The sequence below is a fragment of the Leiobunum rupestre genome, chromosome 11, assembly GCF_980474605.1.
Source record: "Leiobunum rupestre chromosome 11, qqLeiRupe1.1.hap1, whole genome shotgun sequence".
NCBI lineage: Eukaryota > Metazoa > Arthropoda > Arachnida > Opiliones > Sclerosomatidae > Leiobunum > Leiobunum rupestre.
In genome coordinates this window covers 31,308,011-31,332,238 of record NC_143394.1, presented here as the reverse complement: position 1 = coordinate 31,332,238, position 24,228 = coordinate 31,308,011, and the positions used below count along the sequence as shown (strand labels likewise).

The window sequence follows — 24,228 nt, the reverse complement described above, 5'->3', positions numbered from 1 at the left end:
ATCCATCTTAGTATAGCCATAATTAATTAGCCACATGGATATTCGCCTCTTAAAGATATTTACATTATTACTTGGTGGCCTGCTTTTAAAATACTACATTTAACAAGTTTCTAGGGCTTCCACTTTCGAATCGAACGCCGTAAATGCGGGGATTTTTATTCAAAGGGAGGAAATCGGCGGACAACGGACTTAACTCAGGTAGCGCGTCAAAACATCCCAAAGCGAGGAGAAGGGGAAAAATCCGTCAATAGATGGGGGGAGCGCGGCCCAAAGAGCGTGTGAATTATTCAGAAGATGGGAAGGGGAGATTTGGTTTGATATAAAAAGCAGCTTTTTGAAAGCTTTCATTTGGCGATTAATCAGGAGGCGCGAATGACGTTGGCCAGATCCCCTCTATGCAAATTTCGACGGAGCTTTTTCGGGAGTTTCTTGTCGGCGGCGCGCACCTCCGGTTTTAAAAGGAGACCTAGCATCTACAGAAAAAGCGAGAAAATGAAAGGGTGAATTTGGCTTATAATAGTCATTATTGTTCAATTTCCCTTCCCATTTCGCGCCCCCTCCGCCTGCGCCCCTTGTCCTCCTATCGCGATAATAGCGGAGACACCGGCGCGCTCCCTGCCGGGTTGCGTCGGAAACTCTGCCTCTCTTTGGATTACAAATCGAAGAAAGAAAAGTATACCCCGCCGGAGAAGAATGGTTAAAGATCGCGCCGTGTAATCAAAAAATCTTCCCTTTTCACAGATTTTTACTCGTTTTTTCCACTTCTCTTTTTTACAATGAATAGGGAATTACGGGTGTAGTAAGTTTACGAATGCAGATTATTGCTGCAACAAGAAAAAAAGATGGAAAATTTACACTTTTTCTGGATGAAAATTATAAAATTGATAAAGCAAAGAAAAGACGAAATGTTACCAGAAAAAAGGTCTACAAATATTCTGATTAACCTACTCGTTCTCTAGCTTAATCTATTTATTATGCTTTAATAGTTAAGATCATGCTAGAAAACTAATAGGGATAACGTGTAAATTGTAGATGGTTTCCCTAGAGCAGCGGTTCCCATTTGTTTTTGATATGTTGACCACAGGAAGCCCTCCAATTTGTTATAGGAAAAATAGGAAATTTATAGTCATGTTAAAGGAAATATAAGAGTAATATTTAGGTAAATTTAGGAAATTATAGGAACGCTCAAGTGAATTTATAGGAAATTGTAGAAATAATTTTAACGAAGATAAAACAAATACTTTTAAATCAACTTTGGTTTAAAAATAATATTACATTTAATATGAAACCCTCAGACTTTGTGACTAGATAAATGTATTAAAGGAATATTGCATTTTCGTTTTAAAACACCAGCTGCCGTAAGAGCCAATGAAATTAGTGCTTTATGCTGGCTGTTTTTGAGCGCTTTCTATCAAACTTACTATATTGAAAGCAAAGCGTGAAGTACGATAAATATATCGAAAAATTAGGAAAATGTAGGAAAATTGACCAATTATAGGAAGTTATAGGAAGACAATCTAAATATAGGAAGCGTGGTCACCCTGAGGAACCCTAAATTATCCACCTAATTCTGGCAGAACCACAACTCAATTTTTTTACTTATCTTAAAAGATTCTTTGAGGTTTATTTATTTAAGCCGTACCAGAGTACACCCCTTAGAATCAGGGCGCACACAAACAAAGATGGCCGCGCTGAGAATTCTCGGAACCCCTGTGACCCTTCAACGGAACACCTTTTGGGAACCGCTGCCCTAGACGTTTTCCAGCGGCGGCTGAACCCGTATAATAAACAGGTAAAACCACCACGTCGAAAACGTGTAGTGCGAACCGAATAAAGCTACTTTTACACTCCTATAAGTTTCGCCTACACATTTTCGTGGGCTGGCTTAACCTGTCTAATAACTAACGTATGGCATACGTTTCATAATAGCTGTTCCTTATAAGTACTTTACTTTCAAAACGCTAAAATATCCACTCATAACTGCAGCGGGAAAAACCAATATTATCGATTTATAAAGCATTAAAATATTGAAATATAGAATTTTCTGGTGTATATTTAAAGGAGACCTAATACCCTAAAAAAATAACTTAATCTTTGCGCCACTATCAAAATTTTCGAGAACTCCATGTTTACTGAGAACATACCAAAATAAATACACTAATTGTTTTAGCGTTATTCTGTTTAATTTTGCCCATAATTTAAAATATATAGGAATTATAAGAATATTTAAGAATTACAGTAAATTATAGGACCATATCAACCAACTCAGATTCATTTTAAATACATTTCAAAAAACTTTAATACTACGATAAAAATTCAATTATAGTATTTTATAAGACCATTTGAGAATTATAGGAAAATATAGAAACGGCGTGAGTTGGCACTTATGATTTTTTTAATAAATCTCAAATCTATCGATTTTTTTAAAAGTTTTTTAAGCTTATTTATTTCTGTACAATTAATGGCTCTTTTAATGTATATATAATTAACAGATATTTTCCTTTTATCAGTTAGAGATAATCTTGAATTAATTGAAATCTTAATTAAATTTAATTACCATTTAAAAATTTAGTTTGCCTCAGAATTTTTATGTATTTTAATTTTTTAAGAACCTTTTTTTTATTCATCCATCGAAATACATCGTGCGATTGAAATCTTATGATTTTAAAAAAATTACTTGATTTAAATTTGATTTTTATCATGAATTAAATCAGCCCACCCAGAGGAACGCTGTTACGTTTCACAGGGTGGCCACAAAAGTTTCAGATTCAAACAAAGTTTTATTTTATATTTTACTCTTATCAGAAATTAATAAATTTAAATGGACTTATATCTGAATAAAAAGGTTATTGCAATGTTGAAAAAATTAGCCAAACTTTCAAGGAAATAAATGATAATAGAATTTCGTCGCCGTTAAAACAAAACCACGTAACTTGGGATGCGTGGTTTTGTAAAAATTGACATTTAGATTCTACACCCCAATTTACGTATATAACATTAAAAACATTAATAGGTCGCAATTGAATTTCTTTTTTTTAAATCGAGAAAGCATTTAAACGTATCTTTGATATTCACAACGCATTTCGCGCAAAAGCACGTATCTTGCTTATTTTCAGCTCCTATATTTCACTTCATGACGCGAAACCACGTATCTGTAAAAATTCCCCTTTAGCAAAATATTTTTAAATTTAAATCCTCATAAATTCAATATTGAAACGAAATTATTTAAAGGAAAAGTCCAGGTTGGGTAAAACTTGGGTCTATTTGAAAGATCATGTTTAAATATACTCAAAAATATCAGTCGTAAAATTGTATCTTTTTTTAATGACGAGAAATTAATTTTTAAACGAGTGAAATTTACCGCCAAGCGAGCTGCCATTTTCTTTCGCCTTCCCTCCGCAGACCGCACGCGGAGCAAGCGCGCGCGGGGAACAGAGCGCTGTTAAAGCCTGTTATAGCGCGAACAGCGCGTTCCTAAAACGTCACCCCGAAACAAAAAATGGCAGATCGCTTGGCGGTAAATTTGGCTCGTTTAAAAATTAATTTCTCGTCATTAAAAAAAGATACCATTTTACGACTGATATTTTTGAGTATATTTAAACATGATCTTTCAAATAGACCCAAGTTTTACCCAACCTGGACTTTTCCTTTAACTATAAAAATTAACTCGCGTGTAAAAACCTAGCACGCGATTTCACAAGTCCCTGCAAAATTAAAAATCCATTTTTCTCAAAAAGGCCACCGAAAAGATACGTGGTTTTGTTTTAACGGCGACGATTTATCATACATCTAGAGTAAAATAACCTTAAAAAAGTGTGAAGATAAAATTGAATTCCCGGACTTTATACAAATTCTAAAAATTCCCCGACATTTTAGGTCATTTTCAAAATCCGTTTTCCCCGACGTGTGGCAACCCTGTTTCAAAACGCCCAAAAATTAACCTTCGTAACGTTCTCTATTCCCATCAAACGGTTCTCGATACAATCAATAATTCAAAACGAGCAAATAGCGAATAATATATTCTCCTATCGACATAAAAAAGAGTCTCTCCAATCACGGCCGACCAACTGACGAGGGGAGTTCTGTCGTAGGTTGGAATTTTGCTCGTGTCAACAAGGCGCGCAACATGGGTGCTCGCAGTCGTTCCCGCCCCCCTCCAAACCTTATTAAAGGTTCCGCCGGCGAGAGGAGAAGGGGTAATTTCATTAAGCGGGCCTCCCATTATGCAAGGAGGGGGGGCTTAATAACGCTGAGACAGCGAAGCTGCGGAAATTCGATTAGGCAGGGAGCCATCTCACACTGAGCATCAATTCGCCGCGCACCAGAGAGAGAACGGTTCGGAAAACAAGAGAGCCCGAAACTTAAATTCGACCAAACAGGGCGAAAACTTTCATTTGCTAGAAAAATGGCACCCGTGCCTCGACGAAGGTACGTTTATTTACAAAACGCTGCCCCAAGCTGCTATTTTAGTTCCTAGTGTTAAAGCGTGTTAAGTTATTATAATGGCGTTGTTGTTGGCGTTGATGTAACCGGCTTAAAGTTTACTAAATTAAGTAAGACAGGGTTCGTACAAAATTTCCGGAATTAAATTCCCTGATATTTTCAGGTTACCTCGACCAAATTGTGACATTTTCTCTGACCATTTTTGTAGAATAAATGAATGGTTTGAAGTAAAATCTTGAAAAACATTTATTGTGTGTTATTAATACATCTTTCAAAATATATTTTACTGATTTTTTTGGAGTCATTTTAAAATTCCCTTAGTTTTTTGTACCATTATCAAATTCCCTGACTTTTCGTTGACCTTTTGGGATCATTTTCCAATTCCCTGCCTCAACATAATAATAATAATAAGCTAGGAAACATTTTCAAATTCCCTGACTTTTCCAGGTTTTCCAGGTCGTGTACGAACCCTGTAAGAGCAGTACATAATCTGCAGGTTCGTCAGTGATCAATTGGAGCGATTGTTAGCAAAACAACATATATTTTTATGACTATTGACGGCTTTTAAAATTCATTTTGCGCGTGAAAATACCTCTACATGTTATGGTCAAAAAAGCACGCAAAGAAGGCTGTGTGCCCAAGACATGTACCTGTAGTGTCGCGCGCTAAAACGTCATTTCAAAATCGGTCCATTCTTTCAGAAAAATTAAGAAATAATTGTAGACCATTTTTTTGGCAGACTAAAATCCATCCGTTTGCGAGCTTCTCGCGTTGACCGCTACGTGGCTCTATGTAATCTGAAAATGATAATTAAAGTGGTCAAGGCGTGAAACGTAGAACGTAATAGTCTCGCCCAACTTGTCGTTATCTTTCGACGGGGGATGGAATATTACTTAAAAGTGGACATGATAAATTCGAACAAACAGGTACGCTAGATGTTCTAGTTCTCATTCTCCCCGCCAGAGTTCGTCTTGAATAATTTTGCACGGAAAAAAGGGGAAGAAAAACGGTTAGTAAAATAAGAGTGTTCGAAGGATTTTACAAAACAACCGTGCGGTAGATTTTAACTTTTGAGTTATGGACCTGGAGGGAGAGCCTGCAGGTCCTCGTTATCAAGGGAAGTCGAAATTTCAGGTAATTTTGTAACGCCTAAGGTTAAAGATAAGAAGGTTGGATTCCTGGTCGTTCGAATTACGTAAGGTTAATTTCGGTTTGATGTAACTGTTTTCTGTTAGGTCGAAAACTTTAAGCCTGTAACGTTGACTATACTTAAACAAGAATTTATACGGGTTAGCAAAGAATATGTAGCCACGCAAATATAAACTAATTTCATGATTTCAAATAATGGTGTTCTATTTTAAATTTGAGTAACATATTAATATATTCTTTCTGGCGTAAACAATACTCTAAACTAGTGTAAACTACGTAATTAAAATAAAAATTTACAGCGATTAGCGATACACTGTAAAATAAATTATAATAAATAAAATTAAAATATATAATAACACATTTTGTTTTTTAAGTTTACATGAGTTAAAAATTAAAATAATTTATATAATTGTGTGTTATTTTTCAATTAAAAACACGATTTTGGGGCAATTGTAAATTTTATCATGTCTTTAATTAAAAGAATTATTTATTTACGCAAATAGGCCTTTATTATAAGGTGGGTAAAAATGTCGTTTAAACCGAAAACACGAAACTACGCAAAACAGGAAATTTGTTTTCATATAAATTCAAATTTTGCTGGGAGGGTCGACATTTTTACTCATCTTTTAATTAAGGCCTATAATTATTGTTTTTTTAATTTTAATATTCTTTGATAACCTGACTACCTTCTTAACTAAAGTGATTAAGTAACTGATAACAGATTTTCGCATTACCAAAATTATTTAGTTAGTGGATAGCCCCTCGGGTTGAACTTAAACCAAAGGTCAACAAATAAACAGTTAAAAAAAAAGATACAATAATTTACTTAAAGTAAACACCGAGGTAAACATCCCATAAAACCATCAGCCATAGTGATTTCGTTGAGATCAAATTTTGTACAAACAAGTATTATTTTACGGGCAAATTTCTCTCAATACGGCAAGATTGAAGGCATAAATAACGGGTCTAGCCAAACAGAAGTGTAACGTTTCGCCAATTTAAATAGAGTAGAGCGCCCTCTAGCGAAAAATACTAGCGGCCGCTGGGTGTATAATGAGAGAGGAGACCCTAAAACGGGCCAGCGTTCAAACGTGGTTATTTTGTTCTTAAAAGCGCACCCTGGTGGCGGAGGGCAGAGACGGGGAAACAAAATATAAAATGGGAGGCCTCTCTTCGGACCCCGCAATTTGATGGCGTATCCACCAGGGGACGCTGCTCGGGAAAAGGCCCCTCTTTTTCGCTCCATTCGCCGTATACAAAACTCCTCGAGAAGACACGGGGGGTTCGGCCAGTTTGGAGAGGCGGTTGAGAAGAATTTCGAAGTGTATATTTTGACCAAGTAATAATGGTGAATAGACGGAACATTTTTAACAAAACCAGTTTACAAAAAGGACTTCTGAACAAAAAAATCAGAAACGTTATTTCTAGTGGTTGCAACCCTTTTTTTTTGTTATGGATTCAGGGCACATTTACATACGAAACTATTGGCATACGAAACAACAACGTATATTCAGGGTGGCCACAATATTTTCAGATTCCTTGACTTTTTATTTACAACTTGGAGATTTTCGATGACCTTTTAAGTTCAAAATTAGATACTTCACTTTATTTTATTAGAAGCAGGAATCCATACCTCTACTTGGAATGCTTATCGCGGCAGATTTTCGTCTCTATGTGGCTGACGGTTTATTTGACGTCGCTATATTAACTTAACAAACAACAACGTGAGAGGGGAGCGCGCGCAGAGGGGATTTTGTCTCTCGTAGGCGGGGCCAAAGCCGTCAGAGTGATCTTACCATACGCGATATGGCAAGATAACCATTCCAAGTAGAGATATAGATTCCTGTTAGAAGTTATTTCAACTCTTATTTTAATATAGAAATGACTAACTAAAACATTAAAATTACAACCTTTTAAAATCACCAATACATTTAAGGAATTTATAAGAAAATCTCAGAACTAGTAAAACTATATTCATATAATTAGATATAGATTCCTGTTAGAAGTTATTGAATTTATTTCAACTCTTATTTTAATATAGAAATGACTAACTAAAACATTAAAAATACAACCTTTTAAAATCACCAATACGTTTAAGGAATTTATAAGAAAATCTCAGAACTAGTAAAACTATATTCATATAATTAGATATAGATTCCTGTTAGAAGTTATTGAATTTATTTCAACTCTTATTTTAATATAGAAATGACCAACTAAGAATTAAAATTACAACCTTATAAATTCCTTAAACGTATTGGTGATTTTAAAAAAAAATCGCAGAACTATATTCATATAATTTTCAAGTTAATTTAAATTTCACACGAAATACTCCAAAATAAGGTAACACCATGATTAAAAGTTTCATTTTGGTTGTAAAGTTTGTAATCTGTTATTAAATTTAAATTCCCTTACTTTTCCTCGATTTCCCTGACCACCTTTTAATTAAGTTTAAATTTATCTAGCGTACAAATTAGATTTGAAGTTTCCAAAAATTACATTTAGTTTATTCTTCTGAACAATAAAAATAAGATCAGCGTGGTTAGGAGTTTAATTTCGTCGTGGTGTATTTTTAGAAGTTTTCGAACGCGGGGAAACAAAGTTTCGTTATGTTAAAAAGAAAATTCAACGGCGAGTGATAAAGTCGAACACACGTATTGAGTGAGAGGCGTTTCGGGGGCAAAAGCACGTTCTCTTCGGAGGGCAAATTGTTTTCGCCGTTAGCCCGGGAGCACTTTCATTTCCTCTCCGGACCTCGCGCCCAAAAACCCCACCAAACTAGAAAACAAAACGAAAAAGACTTTAAAAATCGAATTTCCGTTTTTAAAAGGCAATTGGTCAAGCCTAGAAGCACGCGTGGACTTTACTTGGGTCGCGACAAAACGAAAAGGGAAAAATTTCCCGAGTAACGAGAACTCAACTTACAAGGAGACTACCCGAGGTGTTACACACCGATTTTGTTCAAACTCGGGGGATTGGTAGACATTCATATAACTTGAAAAATCCTAAAGGGATTTTATTCAATGGGCAACGGGTTTGCCATGGCAACGAAAAATGTTTTTGACAACATAAAATTGAAATTTTCCCATTGAAAATAACATGGGATTTTGACCAATTTCCCTGTGAAAAAAATTAAAAAATTGATCAAAATGCGATCAATTTTGATTTTTTTCGTCAATTTTTATCAATTTTTTTTATAATTTGGGTATTTAATTTTTTTTTTTCAATTTTATTTTCAATGGGAAAATTTCCATTTTATGTTGTCAAAAACATTTTTCGTTGCCATGACAAAACCGTTGCCCATTGAATAAAATCCCTTTAGGATTTTTCAATTTACATGAAGGTCTACCAATCCCCCGAGTTTGAACAAAATCGGTGTGTAACACCTCCTTGTTAGTACACGTTTTCCAATATCACTCGATTTCAAATGAAGTCGAACAATATACGTATATATAGAGAAAACCACCATACACAACAATTTTTGTCTCTCCGAATACCGATATATCGCCTTTCACAAGCGCGATAAGATTTAGATAAGGGTGGATTTGTACGTAATGTCTTAACAAACGCGTGGGTCTCTAAATTAAAAGAAACGGCGAGACGAGTGATAAGGATACACTCGGCATCCGTCAATTTAACTCGACATCGTGACGTTAAAAGCAGGCCGTAATTCGGTCCCGTAAGTTTAGCGAGGCGTAGGGAAGTAGTCAAGGACTGGTCGATCCGTCAGTTAGATTAATGAAGGGAAAGAGGCCCAAAATAAGAAAATCCCAGACTCGTTATAGTTGGAGAAGATAGTCCGGAGTTGCATAGTTGGGCGAACTAAATAAACAAGAGTAGCCTTCACTCGGGAGAGAAATTCGTCAGTCACTTCCGGCGTCTTGGTGGGCCCGAAACTCGCGACTTCCCAAAACTCGATCCCCTAAAAGCGGGATACTTTGATAAACCTAGAATACGCTGCCTTCTGGATGGATCGGGAAACTGCGAGGGGGGGGGGGAGTCGAATGAGTCACGAGGGGCCAAATACGGGACCCCATCCGTGGTCCCCCTGTTTCGGACGTAGATCGATCGCCTTTCGAACTATCCGCGGGGCACGCTGCCGCGAATTGACTTTGTTAGGCCTACGGGCTCTTGTTTGGGTTTGCCGTTGCAGTGGCCAATTCCTCTTCTTGTAGTTTGAAGCTTCTCAACGTACGAAGAAGTATCACCATGTTGAACACGCGGACGATTTTTGCTTTTAGGACTTTTGGCGGAGATGAAACTTATATGGCGAAAATTAGAGCCAAACGCGTCTCGCGGGGTTCGTACCAAATTTCCGGAATTAATTTCCCTGATATTTTCAGGTTTCCCCTGACCAAATTGCCACATTCTCCCGGACCATTTTTGTAGAAAAAATGAATGGTACGAGGTAAAAATCTTGAAAAATATTTATTATGTGTTTTTAATACATCTTTCAAAATATATTTCGCTTATTTTTTTGGAGTCATTTTAAAATTCCCTTGCTTTTTTGTACCATTATCAAATTCCCTGACTTTTCACTGACCTTTTGGGATAATTTTCCAATTCCCTGACTTAACATAATAATAATAATAATAAGCTAGGAAACATTTTCAAATTCCCTGACTTTTCCAGGTCGTGTACGAACCCTGTAAGAGCAGTACATAATCTGCAGGTTCGTCAGTGTTCAATTGAAGAGATTGTAAGCAAAACCAAATCTATTTTTATGACTATTGTTTCAGAAAAATTAAGAAATAACCTTTCCACGTTTTCTCCGACAATTTTTGTATAGAATAAATGAATGGCTGTAAGTAAAATCTTGCAATATATTTAATACGTATTTTTGAAAATAATAACTCAGTTCTAAATGTTATTAGGGCGCTGCCGGTCTACTGTTTAAAATTCTGGGTATTTTGATTAATTCTTAATTATTTTTTGACGGTCTACTGTTGACAATTCTGGGTATTTTGATTAATTCTTAATTATTTTTTGACTAATTCGTAAATGTTGTAGATACTAATTTTTTTTTGGGTTTAGCTTTTTTTCCCTTTTAAATTATGGACTGCCATTTCACGTGTTGTAACAGTTTTTTTTTCATTACAGTCCATAGGTCGTTCTTATTAACTCTAAATGTGTTAAGTGAATTCGGTACTGCTAAATATGTAATCCAGGGCCCCCACTCAAATCTTCAATTTTTTATAGGAAAAATAGGATTATATTTCTAAAAATATAGGACTTTATAGGTTTCTTTTTCAAAATTATAGGATTATATTTCTAAAAATATAGGACTAATAGGTCTCTTTTTCAAAATTATAGGATTTTATAGGACTATATATGCTATTTTATTTACTAACTTTATGCATTTAAAAACAAAATCTATACTTAGTGAAATAAATCTTTGATTTTCATTTAAAAAATAGAAACTATTTAACCATTTTGTCACAAAAATATAATAGTAGCTTACCATGTTAACAATAACAAAAGGATAGACTAGAATGACTTTGTACAGGAATTTATCCTATAGCTAAGACTAGCAATTTCACTGAGTGGCGGGATTTGAAATGGGCAAAATATCAAAATTATAGGATTTCATAGGAATTATAGGACCTCTGGGGGCCCTGGTAATCAATTAAATAATAATTCCAATAGCTAAGGGTTTCTACACTGCTTGATTAATAATAATAATAATAATATTAATAATAATCAGCTAGGCTAATACCCAAGAAAACTAAAGAAAACTAAATTCTGTTAAACTCGGTTATCAAGCTCTAACTAACGCCAATCACAACTAGCTTCTGTTAAAGCCGGTCGCAGAACTGTTAAATTTGTTGATTTACCATAAATATAAATGATATAAAATTGAGACTGCCTAAGAAAGTCAATGTTAATAATAATAATAATAAAAAAAAATAATAATAATAATAATAATCCTTTGGCCTAAGTCATCAAGCGACTTTTAAAGCCATTAATTCAGGTGGCCGGGTTACAATGCGTAAGAGGGTGGTAGCAAGACCCGCATGCCACGCGGGCTAACAGTCATCGAGCAACTTACAATGCCGTTAATCACACGATGTTGTCCACCAAGTAAAAGAAATTAAAGAGAGCTAAATATTCTATCAAAGCCAATTTTTGATAACTGCAAAATGCCATTACGAGCGCGGTACCAGCGATTGAGGGGTTATAAAAAGCGCTTACACATTTTCAGAGCGTTTATGGAAGAAAATGTACCGATAACGGCGTTATCTACAACGATATCGACCGACGACCGGACAAAGAAAACCTTACGGAGCTTGATGAAAAGACTAAAGGGCGCAATCTACCGAGACAATTAAGCATCGAGCCCTTCACGCTTTTAATTAAAAAAGATGAACCGGCCGAGAGAAAGTCGGTAGGTTTTTTTTTTCTATTTCCTGACTAGCTTTTCACACCATCTTGGGGCGAAAGAAAAATAGATTAAACAGCGACAGAAACAGCCCTTGAGCGAGAAAATTAGTACGTCAACATTTAGGGTAATTCCTTCAGGCCAATCCTCTAATAAACCCGAGACAGACTACACTTTTAATTATTTTTTCGCCGAGGAATTGATTGTTATTTCAAATTAGTATATAAAAAAAACTCCAATCTTTCCTTAGATAAATACAAGGGTCTGTTTTTAATTAATCCCGACATTAACGCGCTTTATTTGCAGGGTGGAGTTTTCTTTGTCATAATTAAACTAATTAACGGAACGCAAATTTATTCCTTTTTTCATTTGCCATTTTACGTATTAATTTGCATAATATAGCGAGGTTTCGTAATATATATTAACCGTTATTTATAATTAGCAATTGAACTTTAATTTATAGAGAATACTTTAATCATAAATCAGAGAAGTTTCGAAAATTTGTTGCCAAAATTGCACCATGGTGCGAAACTAAGATAAATTCGTATTTACGTACATTAATTTAGATAGATAAAGTCCAGTAAAGTTGCCCGTTTAAAATCAATTTGATTTAATATATTGCCCATTATAATTGAATGTATTTATGAAAACTTAATGATTATGTAGAAATGTAATTAGTTCGCTAGGAATTGACAAGAATTAAATAAATTAAAAATTTAGTTTATATCACCGCACCACGCTAATTGGTGTTCAATTTGTCAAGAAAGCGGCATAATTTTTTTAATTCAATCAAATCAAATAAAAGAAATTTGATTTACATGAAGTAAATCACTTTGTTCGATTTTATTAAAAAAAAACTCGATATAAAACCCGGTAAATCGATTTGTTCGATTTTATAAAAAAAAAACCCGATATAAAACCCGGTAAATCGATTTGCTCGATCTTAGAAAAAATCTGATTTAAACCCGGTAAATCGATTTGCTCGATCTTAGAAAAAATCCCGATTTAAATTCAGTAAATCGATTTGATCGATCTTAGAAAAAAATACGATTTGAGTCCAGTAAATTGATTTGCTAGATCTTTCCGGAAAACGATATAAGTCAAATGAATCAATTTGCTCGATCTTGCACAATCCGATTTAAGTCAAATTAATCGATTGGCTCGATCTTACCACAATTCGATTTGAGTCAAATTAATCGATTGGCTCGATCTTACCACAATTCGATTTGAGTCAAATTAATCGATTGGCTCGATCTTACCACAATTCGATTTGAGTCAAATTAATCGATTGGCTCGATCTTACCACAATTCGATTTAAGTCAAATTAATCGATTGGCTCGATCTTACCACAATTCGATTTAAGTCAAATTAATCGATTGGCTCGATCTTACCAAAAACCGATTTAAGTCAAATAAATCGATTTGTTCCATCTTACATAAAAAAAACCAACAACTCTGCCCATGGATCGTTCCCAATAAAGGCATTACAAAGGCAAAATATACCCATCATGTTCGCGCACCCCCGAAACTCGAAAATAAAATGGTCCGAGTCTTGGCGCACAAAGGAGCCTTCATCGAAAAATAGACTTCGGGTAGTAAATAGTGGTCGCAGGCCTCATCCAAGCCCAAATATTTGGCACCACCCCTCCGACGTCCCTCTGGCTTCCATTCACGGCGGCTCGCCCATCGAAGAGTATAATAACGAATTGGAACATCGGGTATTTGGCGCTTGGGTCGGGGCTGGCTCCTCTTGGCTGGCCTCGGAGCCGCTTCCTTTGAGATGGCAGCGAAGGGTGTCAGAACCGCTTTCACCAGAGAACGGATAATCTTACAAAAACAAAGAACCAAAGTGTAAAACGATCCACCGAAGTTCCGATCAGATCTTGAGTAAGGATTAAACTGCTTGATTTTTGCACATCTTTTTGAAGACTATCCAGACCCTTTATTAAATCATTACACCGGAAAAAAAACGTCTTTCAAATTTTTTAACCATAAAAATGGGTGTTTAAAATCTTAAAATTCTAAATAAAATAAGCCGCAATCTCTAAATCCCAACTTAAAATCTTAAAAATGAGCAAAATAAATATTTTTGAAGCGAAAATCTAACTTAAAATAACCATTAAGTGTCTCACATAGTGTTGTAAGTCGGAAAATGTTATGTATTTTTCCGAAAAAAATTTCATTCCATGATAAGTCTAATATATTGTTAACAAATTTAAATAAAGCGGCATTTTCGCCTCATTTTTTCGAATCTAAAAGTAAAACTAAACTTCTAGACTAGTTTAAACTGATTAACAATGTAACACTATTAATGTTTTGACCTTTTATATCGATAAAAAGTTAAAAACCTTTAAAACCCTTAAAAAGTAATTTATGTTTAGATTTTTCAATTTTTCCGATTTGCGGAAACTTTTCTAGAAATTTTTACGCATATTATTTTTCCGGAAAATTAACAACACTATAATCTCACATTTTTATGTTTATCGGTTTTCTCAAACACTATTGTCAAATATATTAATTTTCAAAATCTGATATTGGTCCAAAAAACGGCAATAAACTTTCAAAACCTCTGTATAGAAACCACGTAAATAAAACTAATTCTTTAACTTATTACCAAAGTTAAGACAAGGCCATAAAAGAAATAAATCTTTTACAACTTGGCGATATTTGGCAAAACACCAATTTAGTGGCTAGTTCGTGAATGGAATCGTCAACAATTCCCAACCCTCAAAACGAGCGCGCAACTTCTACTTTAAAAAAAGAAAAGAGGTCTGTTTTTTTCGTACAATCATGGTCCGATTTGATCCGGGTCGGGTCAAGCCCCAATCAGTTTCTCATTGCTTTTTAAGCGGGTCCAAGGTTACCCCGTAAAAGAAGGCAATCTAAATTCCGGAAAGGTCACTCCGCGATGGGCCGATTACTCTGGCCCGATTACTCTGGCCGAGAAGATCGAGCGGAAACTTAAACAGGACGGAATGGTTAATTGCCAGCGATGGCGAGCGCGGCCGTCCGACCGTTAAACGGTGTCCGAAACTTTAACGGGTTTCGGGTTCGTTAGCGTGGACAAGATGGGATGCCGACGGATAAACCTTGGATGTAGAGAGAAGTAAACCTCTCCAACGCGTGTCTGTCGCGTCTCTACTCGTGTTTATATAAGACCAATTAACTCGGGGCTACGGCTTTCGACATAGAGAGTTTCATCGCGGGAAAATGAACGAAGGGATTCGCCCAGAAGGAGGGACTGCATGGTGGTTTTATTGGCGGGAAACGTCCAAAACAGCCCGTGGGAAAACCAGCTCTGTTTGTTCGGAAGTAAAAAAAACCTTTCCCGGCTCATACTATCAACCCGGGGAGGGGGCACCACACCCCTATATTACGAAACTAGTTAAAAATTGACCATTTCGACCGCAATTTTATCGATCCGTCTATGGTTGGCGAATGCTACAAAAGTATATGAAGTGGATGTTTCGGAAGGCGCAATGATGGTCAACTTACAAGGAGACTACCCGATTTTGTTCAAACTCGGGGGACTGGTAGACCTTCATTTAACTTGAAAAATCATAAAGGGATTTTATTCAATGGGCAACGGTTTTGCCATGGCAACGGAAAATGTTTTTGACAACATAAAATGGAAATTTTCCCATTGAAAATAACATTGGATTTTGACCAATTTCCCTGTTAAAAAAATTAAAAAATTGATCAAAATGTGATCAATTTTGATTTTTTTCGTCAATTTTTATAAAAATTTTTATAATTTTGGTATTTTAATTTTTTTTCAATTTTGTAAAATGTTTCACAGGGAATCTGACCCTGGGAATCGGTCAGAATCCCATTCAATTTACATGAAGGTCTACCAATCCCCCGAGTTTGAACAAAATCGGTGTGTAACACCTCGGGTAATCTCCTTGTAGGGGGACAGGTAGAAAAGAACCTAGGCCTTTAACAAAGAGTAATAAAATATTCACAAGAAGCATTTGGCGATTGTTTCTGAGTACGAAATTTCAAGCCCCTGCAACAATTTCATAAATCAACGCGAACAGGCTAATTTCAATACGTGCAAACCTAGCATGTTTGCCAGATTTACGTTAATGAAGCCTGAACGTCGCGTTCGCACCGCTTAACTCGTGATGGCGCATTTATACTTCCATTATCTAATAAGTAGAACAGGCGAACTCATTAGACAAGTGTTATGATGTTTTACGTCAGTCAGCTAACTGGACGCACTGTCCGTCTATTTACCCCCCCCCCCGCGATTTCTTCGTCTGCCACTTCATCCGCCCACGCCACTAAATACGGAAAATGCGAGACCAACCACACCCAAAACATTAGCATAAACACGGCTATCCATTATATCCAGTCCATACTCTCTTAATTCCAGAGCAGAGTTTAAAAATCGCCTTTTGAAGAGAACACCCTCACACACATTTTTAATTAAAGGCCCAAAAAAAAAGGAACCATTGAAAATGACGGCCAGCATTTCGGGACGACGTTATTCGATTCAAGGGGTTCCTGCGCCGATATAAGTTAATTAGCCTTTCAAAACCGTGGAAGCGTGTCCAATTCTTCATTAATATGCGATGGAAATTACACCCCTCCTGGCCCTCGAGAAACCACGCGTGGGAAATCGGTCCGATTTACGATTTTGAAAATATAAATGCGCCATTCTAATGGAGATTTCGGATCTAATAGACCGCGCTATTGTGTTTAGAACGTTTAATAGGATGGCGATAATATTCTTGAGCATTAAGAATTAAGGGATGGAAAATTAAATTTTAAAGACTATACAGGTATAGCCAAATCCAATCTAAATTTTTTACAATTTAAAACATTTTGAGCAGGGCCAGATTAACCAATAGGCCGAATTGGCCTGGGCCTAGGGCACCAAGCCTACAAGGGGCACCAAGAGGGTTCGAAAAAAATAAAAGTACAAAACTTTAATCATTTGCTTTTCACAAAATATTTTCCGGAGTTATTTTAGTAAATGCGTCCACCCCTATATGAACCAAAAACGATTGATTGTCACATTCTCTGACGGACTGCCGTCTAGCCCCTGACGTCTGACGACGTACTAAATCTGGCAGCAAAATGAATTTTCCTTCCATTTATAAATTGAGGAAGCGCACCAAAAAAGGGGGCACCAAAATTAACTTGGGCCTAGGGCCCCATAAAGTCTTAATCCGGCCCTGATTTTGAGTGAAGTTTTTATCAGATTATTTTTCTATAACACGTATATTTTCACTAGAAAATTTTCAACGTTAAATTTAGGATTATCTCAATCAGGGTTGCCACAAAATTTTCAGATTCAAATTCCCTGTTTTCCTTGACCATTTTAAGTGATTTTCCCCCCTGACTTTTTAATAAATTTAAATGGACTTATATTGCAGAAAACAGATTATTGCAATGTTTAAAAAACTTGCCAGACTTTCAATGAAATAGATCTAGAAAAAAAATACCTTTAAAAAGTGTCAAAGAAAATCTAATTCCCTGGCCTTTTACAAATTCTTGAAATTCCCTGACTTTTAGGCCAATTTTTAAAATCCCCGACTTTTCCCTGACGTGTGGCAACCCTGTCAGTTATCAAACGATTCTTATCTGATTACTAAACTGGTTTTGCGGTATTTTAAAGACAAACGTATCAGTGTAAACTTACATGAACAAAAATAGATAAAATTTCAATTTCAAACAATACAATCCATAAGAATATGCTTTGCTTAGGTCAACTCGTATAAGGCGTTTTGGTTTCCCAAATAGATGGAAACAGTTACCTAGATATGATTAAGAGCTTCGTAAAAGCTTTCGTGTTCCCACAACGCCATTTATTAGGAAGACAAAACTTCACGGGTCGAAGATAAAGTTCTAACTCCAAAATTTAAATATATTGATTATTCACCGAGATGTATATAGACTCAAATGACGGTAAATCGTCCTGTAGAAAGTTAGTATAACCGAAGTCTTACGGAACTGTTGAATCCTGTCAACTGAAATTAGAGCTAGCCTTTGAAACATTGAACAGTGCAAACACGCGCGCAGTCGAAGATTCGATAATCAATGGCTGCTTTAAACTATCTACGGGCGAGAGCATCTCTGGAAGGGTGAATTAGGCGAATCCAACGCAATGATAAGCTACAGGGTTCATACAACATTTGGAAAATTAATTTCCCTGATATTTCCAGGTTTTTTCCTGGAAATTTCCCTGATATTTCCAGGTGCTAAAACACCGTATGTTTTCGTTTAATCGAAAAAATATATATATCATTATTAGGGCGCTTCCAGACTCAAACGAATTTCCCTGATATATCCAGGTTTTGGTTAAATATTTAAAATTTCCCTGATATTTCCCTGATTTTTTTAAAAGAATGTTTCACTGATATATCCAGGTTTTCCAGATTCTCCAGGTTTGTATGAACCCTGAGCTACATTCAATTATTCCAGATTCATACACAGCACGAAATAGCACGTCAAAGAACTGCAGATTACAGAATCAAACGAATTTATAGGGGGTGAGTTGAGAAGTATGCCTGTTTTTTTTACCATTTTCCTACAATGAGTTAAAAGAGTGCCAGAGAGCTTCAAAGTGTGGCCTACTAGCCCCTGGAAGTAGGCTGCAATAAGCGCAAAACCAAGCAGCAGGGACTTTAAATACTGTTTAAGTTTACTTTTTTACACTGGTTACCTCGATTTGTTTACAAAGTCCTTTTTTCACTATCACACGAACCCAAAACCTTAATGTTCGCGTGTCCCCGCTGCTTGGTTTTGAGCTTGTTGCAGCCTACTTCCAGGGACTAGTAGGCCACACTTTGAAGCTCTCTGAACTCATCGTAGGAAAATGCGAAAAAACAGGCATACTTCTCAACTCACCCCCTACAACTCCTTCAAATTTTTGGATCACCTTTTAAAACACCCTGTATTTAGTGTTAGAGAAAGTTTAGTCTGTCGTGTTGGTGGCAGTTTCGTTTCGGTATATCAGAAGTATATAAAACACATACTAGAGAAGTATCCGACTACATCTAATACTCATGTGAAGCGCTCGAAACATAAGTTCCAGATGCTTTAAATATTTCGGAACCAAAATGTTGATAAAAATTCTTCATTCAATAACTGTTACATCGGAAACATACGGTTTATAAATAAATATATTTAGATCATTTTAACATTTTTCATCGTCAGGTGGATTAATACAAGTCTTATATTTCAAGCTACGATGTGGTGTACACATACGCGGTTTCGTGGTCCAGATATAATAAAAGTTTTTATGGCCTAGCCGGATACTTATCTGGTTCGTTTTCTAATATACTTCTGATTCAACGTATTTCTAAAATATACCTTAATTTGTATACTTCTAAGCCTACGTTTTCCACCTTATAGGTTACTAGGCAAAATTATTTTCGTAAATATTTCTGGCAGAAGTACAACACACGAATTTATAAATACATATTTTGACCGATTTCAAAATTACGTTTTTCCACGCGACACTACCTATACATTATGGAGGCTAGGAGCAACAAACACAACACGCCACACAAGGAGAACGCAACCCGTCAAAAGTCGTGGATTTTCTTGTGTACATTTTTCATTGGTTAGACGTTTTAGCGCCTGCTGCCGTCGGAAGGGAAAAATTAGGAAATTGTCTTCCCCCCCGCCCGCAAAACGTTCAGCGTAAAGGCTCGTGACGCTCGTCCAATGAAATTCGTACACAACCCATCGTTAGCGTGTTTAAAGGCTAGCTGCGTTCTCCTTGTGTTTGTTGCTCCTAGATGGAGGTATCATAGGCTTATTTACCTGCTGTTCTACGCTAACCTCGAATTTTCACGCGCAAAATTAATTTTAAGATCCACCAATAGCTCTTTATATAAAATACGAGAGGTCACGTGATTACGTTAGATTCATCGTGCAGTTAAAGTTAGAGAGCGCGCGCGCATATTTTTGTTTTTGTTGAGCTCGCGCGAAAACGCACGAGATCCTCTACACGGAAATATTAGGAAGCGCGCGCTCCAAAAAATAACACTTTTTATACATGTATGCGTATATATTATTTTGTAGAAAGAGCTATTGAATTGATAATTTCTAAATGGGCTTTAAAGGGGGACAAATACGTAAAAACAAATCTGGATTTGTATCAAAAGAAAAGGTTGGCCTGACGATATAATCAGAATAATGATAACATGCAAATGAGCATCCTCCGAATGAAATCCAATCGATTTAAAAGAGGCTAACATTACCGAAACAATAACCAAAGGAAAAATATACTTTCCAACCGAACGAGTGTCGTCATGACTACCATGACGTCACGAAGGAATAAAAATAGATGAAAACAAGTTATTAAAAAAACTGCTTTTCATAGTTTTTTTTTTCGTCGAAAGGCCCCTCCGGCTAAAACGCAATCGCCGCTCCAAAATAGTTTCGGGGGATGAAATGGGGGGGGGACTGAACTAAAGAAAATGCTGTAAGAACCAAAATGAACTTTTTGTATTCACAGTCAAGGTCGTCCATAACTTGGCTTTTTCGAAACTCAAAGTACGCGAGGGGGATTTAGAAGGGGAAGCAACATTTCATTTTTTAAAACCAAGATTCATTTAGATATTTTTTTCTTTCTATCCGCTTCTAGGATTAAAAAAAACGCGTCGAACGTTTCGTGAGGCAGTTAAATTCATCTGACAGGAAGATTCCAAGAAATTTAACTGATAAAACGAAGATAAGGATATAAACCTTAACGTAAAATAGGAGCTCGTTCTTAGTGGCCCATTCAAAGTGGCTGATAAAGTTACATAAAAATACCTGTATATATTTTGTACGATAACTTGTCCACCACCTTTTTAGGCGTTTTAAAAAATGCTTATATCTCAAAGGTCCTTTTAAACGTAAAATAACATGTAGATTATGTTTTCAGATACACTTTATTTTCGCTTAAGGGATCAATAAACTGAAAATCAATGTCTTTACAACTCTCTCGGATGACATTTTGTCAGAATGTCAATTTAATAACGCGAATTTTTTCCCATCTCCTTGTTGCCCCTAGTAACGACAAATTACAAGCGGGGATACGCAACTAAGGATGTACTTCCGAATCGGTTAAAAATCAGGACAAGTCACTTTTTCCGATACCTCTTTATGGACAGAAATTATGGGTCTGACAAAAAAATGCGAGCTAGATTATGAAGCGCACGATTCCCAAGTTACTAATTGCAAAATTACTTAATTAAAGAAAACACGCGTGGCGAGTCATACCTTCGTATTTTCGTATAACGCGCCAAAATAATTGTTCTAAAATAGGTTGTTCAGAGTTTCTATTAGAGACGCGAAATGAAATCGATATAAAATTGTAAATTTAGGCTTACCGGTTACGAAGACGACCACGAAGAAGATAAAGGAACATCGCAAGTAATTGTTAATCGTCCAAAACTCTTTCCATAAACAGGGAGCCATTGAAGATGGTCAATGTTTTGGTTTGTTGTGGCCTAAATTTAGGCCCGGGCCTCGGCCTGGGTGCGAACGCGAGAAGAGGGGAATACCCACGAGTTCTCCCCGCGATTTCGCCTTTCGGAGCCCCGTCCTTCAACGCGCCGCTTCCACCAACATTCACGATATGAAACTTACGTGTGGAATACTCGATTTCAACAGTCGCGAATTTAGTAACTTGGGCGTCAAGTAAATCCACATTGTCTTCGACTTTGTTTATCTTTAGTTTTCGAGCTTTAAACGACGTAAAATAGAATCGCGAACACACAAAACGGGGCTCGCGGCAACCGTAGTACGGACGCTTCTCGTCGCGACTTTCAACAACATTCCGTTCGACGGAGTAGGAGAGAGATTCGAATCGAGACTCCGGGGCGCAAAAAAAATTCGGGCGACTGAACTCGCTTCCAAATAGATCGACGAACCAATCGCGGCGCGGCGTAACAGCCTCCGGCCAATAGGCGTTGTAGGAGCGAGATCAACACTGCCAATTGCCCATTCTCGTACGAGATTCAGCGAATATTCTTGTTTTATCTTTGATTTTTTTAGGCACTAGCGCCATCTATCGCCGTTGTCTTAAAACAAAGAATCCGGAATATCCTTAGAATGTCGTAACGGCGCTTCGTCATCTTTATTTTTAGTATCGGAGGCTGGCCATATTTTGGAAGCCACGAGAAAGGGGAGGAAATATCCAAATAGCTTGAAAGTCGGCTCTACGGTATAATATTGGGCCTATAAATCTCATTTAAAGATACCGTAAAAAACGCAATCACAAAAAAGATCTTTCCCCCGAAACCGAAAAGATTACCCTTCTCCCGGAAAACGAAAAACCCTTTAATTCTACAGGGAAATAAGAGGAAATGTAAAAAGCGCGGGGGGGGGGGCGAGAAGAGAAAAAAAATGGGAAAGGATGGCATTGATTTCAGTTTCAGTAACCCACAGAAACTGCCCTCGAAATAAAGCGAAATCGGCCAACATTCTCGATCGAAATTGGCCACTACTCTTGTGAAGATGGGTACAGTCTGCGAAGTTCTATGTAAGACAAAGTGATTTAGGTGCTTTTCATCACGGAAATTTTTTGCGTCTTAAAATGTCAACCATATTTATGGGGCATCAACGAATTTCACATCTCTTCCACAAGGTTTAATAGAAGCTAGCGGCAGCGTTGCCAGATTGCCAAAATCAAATTATCGTTCCAAAGACTAAGAATTCTGAATTTTCAGTTCAAATTATAGTACCCAAAACATTTGGCGGGAAATTTAAATTTGAATCCCAAAACCAACGCGTAACCAACATCGCTGAGCGCTGTAATAATATAGTCTGTAAGTCACGTGACCTTATATCAAGTGAAATCGTGTGACGAGATGATGTCGAAGTCTTCGCGTGTTTGCCGAAAATTCTAACGAAGGAATTACGAATGTAAAGAAGTAAATGTGAAAAAATTTAAATAGGCCCTTGGATTAGCACTTTCATCTCGCAGCACGAGGAGCCGGGTTCGATCCCAGATTGTGGCACTGGGTGAAAACTCGGAACAACTCCTTCTGCGTTGAGTTTTCAAGTTCTCTCCCCACTGGTTTAAGGGGTTTTCCCCCGAGCTCTTCGGTTTCCCCTTCCATAAAAACTTGTTGAGGTTAACGGTAATAGTTAGTGTTGGGAGCTGTTGGCTTGAAGGGTTTGCCACCACCCTCCTACGCATTGTAACCCGGCCACCCGGCTTTAAAAGTCGCTCGATGACTTAGGCCTAAGGTGGTGCCTTGGCTATTAGCCTAGCTGATTATTATTTTTATATTATTTTAAATTATCGATTTTATAGTACGCCACTAACGAATTATCGAAAAAAGTACTATATAGTACGCGCTTAAAATTAAAGTATGCCCCAAAAATTCCATCGAAATTATCGAAAAGTCCTATAATTATACGACGTCTGGCAACGCTGGCTAGCTGTGGTTGTCGCTAGTTACGTTAAAAGCATGTAGAATGGCCCGTCGAAATATCAAAAATCTTTCAATGGTCTTTTTATCCTCTGGATGACAGCTTGTTTGAAGGTTGAGAGACAACAGGAAGCTCTAGTTTAAGTCTCTAGGCTCGCGGGGCTCCCAGAAAAAAAAACTACAACCCTGCAATACAGGGAAGACACCCCCTATTGGTACCCCTACCATCGTACAGCCAATTTGACTTCTAAATAAATTAGATATTGGCGAAAGTAGTCGAATGTCAAGAGGGAAGTCGAGATATAGTCTTTATCCCAGACCGAGGCTTAGCGAAATAACGCGCGGGCTGACGATGGAAACTATAATGATGACCCATAAACGCCACAATCAAATATTTAAATTCCAATGGGGCTAGGCTTAAATATCTTTAAAGATAAATGTGTTTTTTTAAAGTTAATGTCGACAGGCTACTGAACAGAAAATGGGGCCTTGGATGGAGATACGTTATATGAGAAATAATAAGTTATGGTAATGGGGGTCCCGCGCATCTATAAGCGAAGAGAGGTCGAGATAACAGCTTGCAGAAGAGCTTAATTAGATTGTTTTAATAGGTTTTTTGTTCTTTTTTTCCAACATCGCCGAGCGCTCTCCAGTTTCAGACTTAATTAGATCTGGCCCACAGTCCGCGCTGTAATATTTTTTCATACATGACAGTTCGATTTAAATACAAGCACGCGTAAATGATGATGTCATTAACGCGCGCATACCAGTACTAAAGGCGACATGATCTATCGGATAAACATTTCCAACGAAAAATAACAGTAACACAGGGTTATTCAACTTATAGGAGGTTTGATTACGGCACTTTACTATAATA

At 36.8% G+C, this 24,228-nt stretch overlaps 1 protein-coding gene across 3 annotated transcripts in view; it reads right to left on the bottom strand.

Annotated features, from left to right (window-relative positions):
- fra (neogenin protein frazzled) overlaps positions 1–21,864 on the bottom strand; it is a 121,693-nt gene extending 99,829 nt beyond the window's left edge. Inside the window, exon 1 of one of the 3 annotated variants that reach the window (XM_090164242.1) lies at positions 21,303–21,864. In XM_090164242.1, coding sequence (XP_090020368.1) covers positions 21,303–21,390 — 88 coding nt within the window. In that variant the 5' untranslated portion in view covers positions 21,391–21,864. The remainder of the gene's footprint in view (positions 1–21,302) is intronic. The other 2 variants (XM_090164240.1, XM_090164241.1) reach the window with 2 other exon arrangements.
- Positions 21,865–24,228: the final 2,364 nt, after the last annotated feature.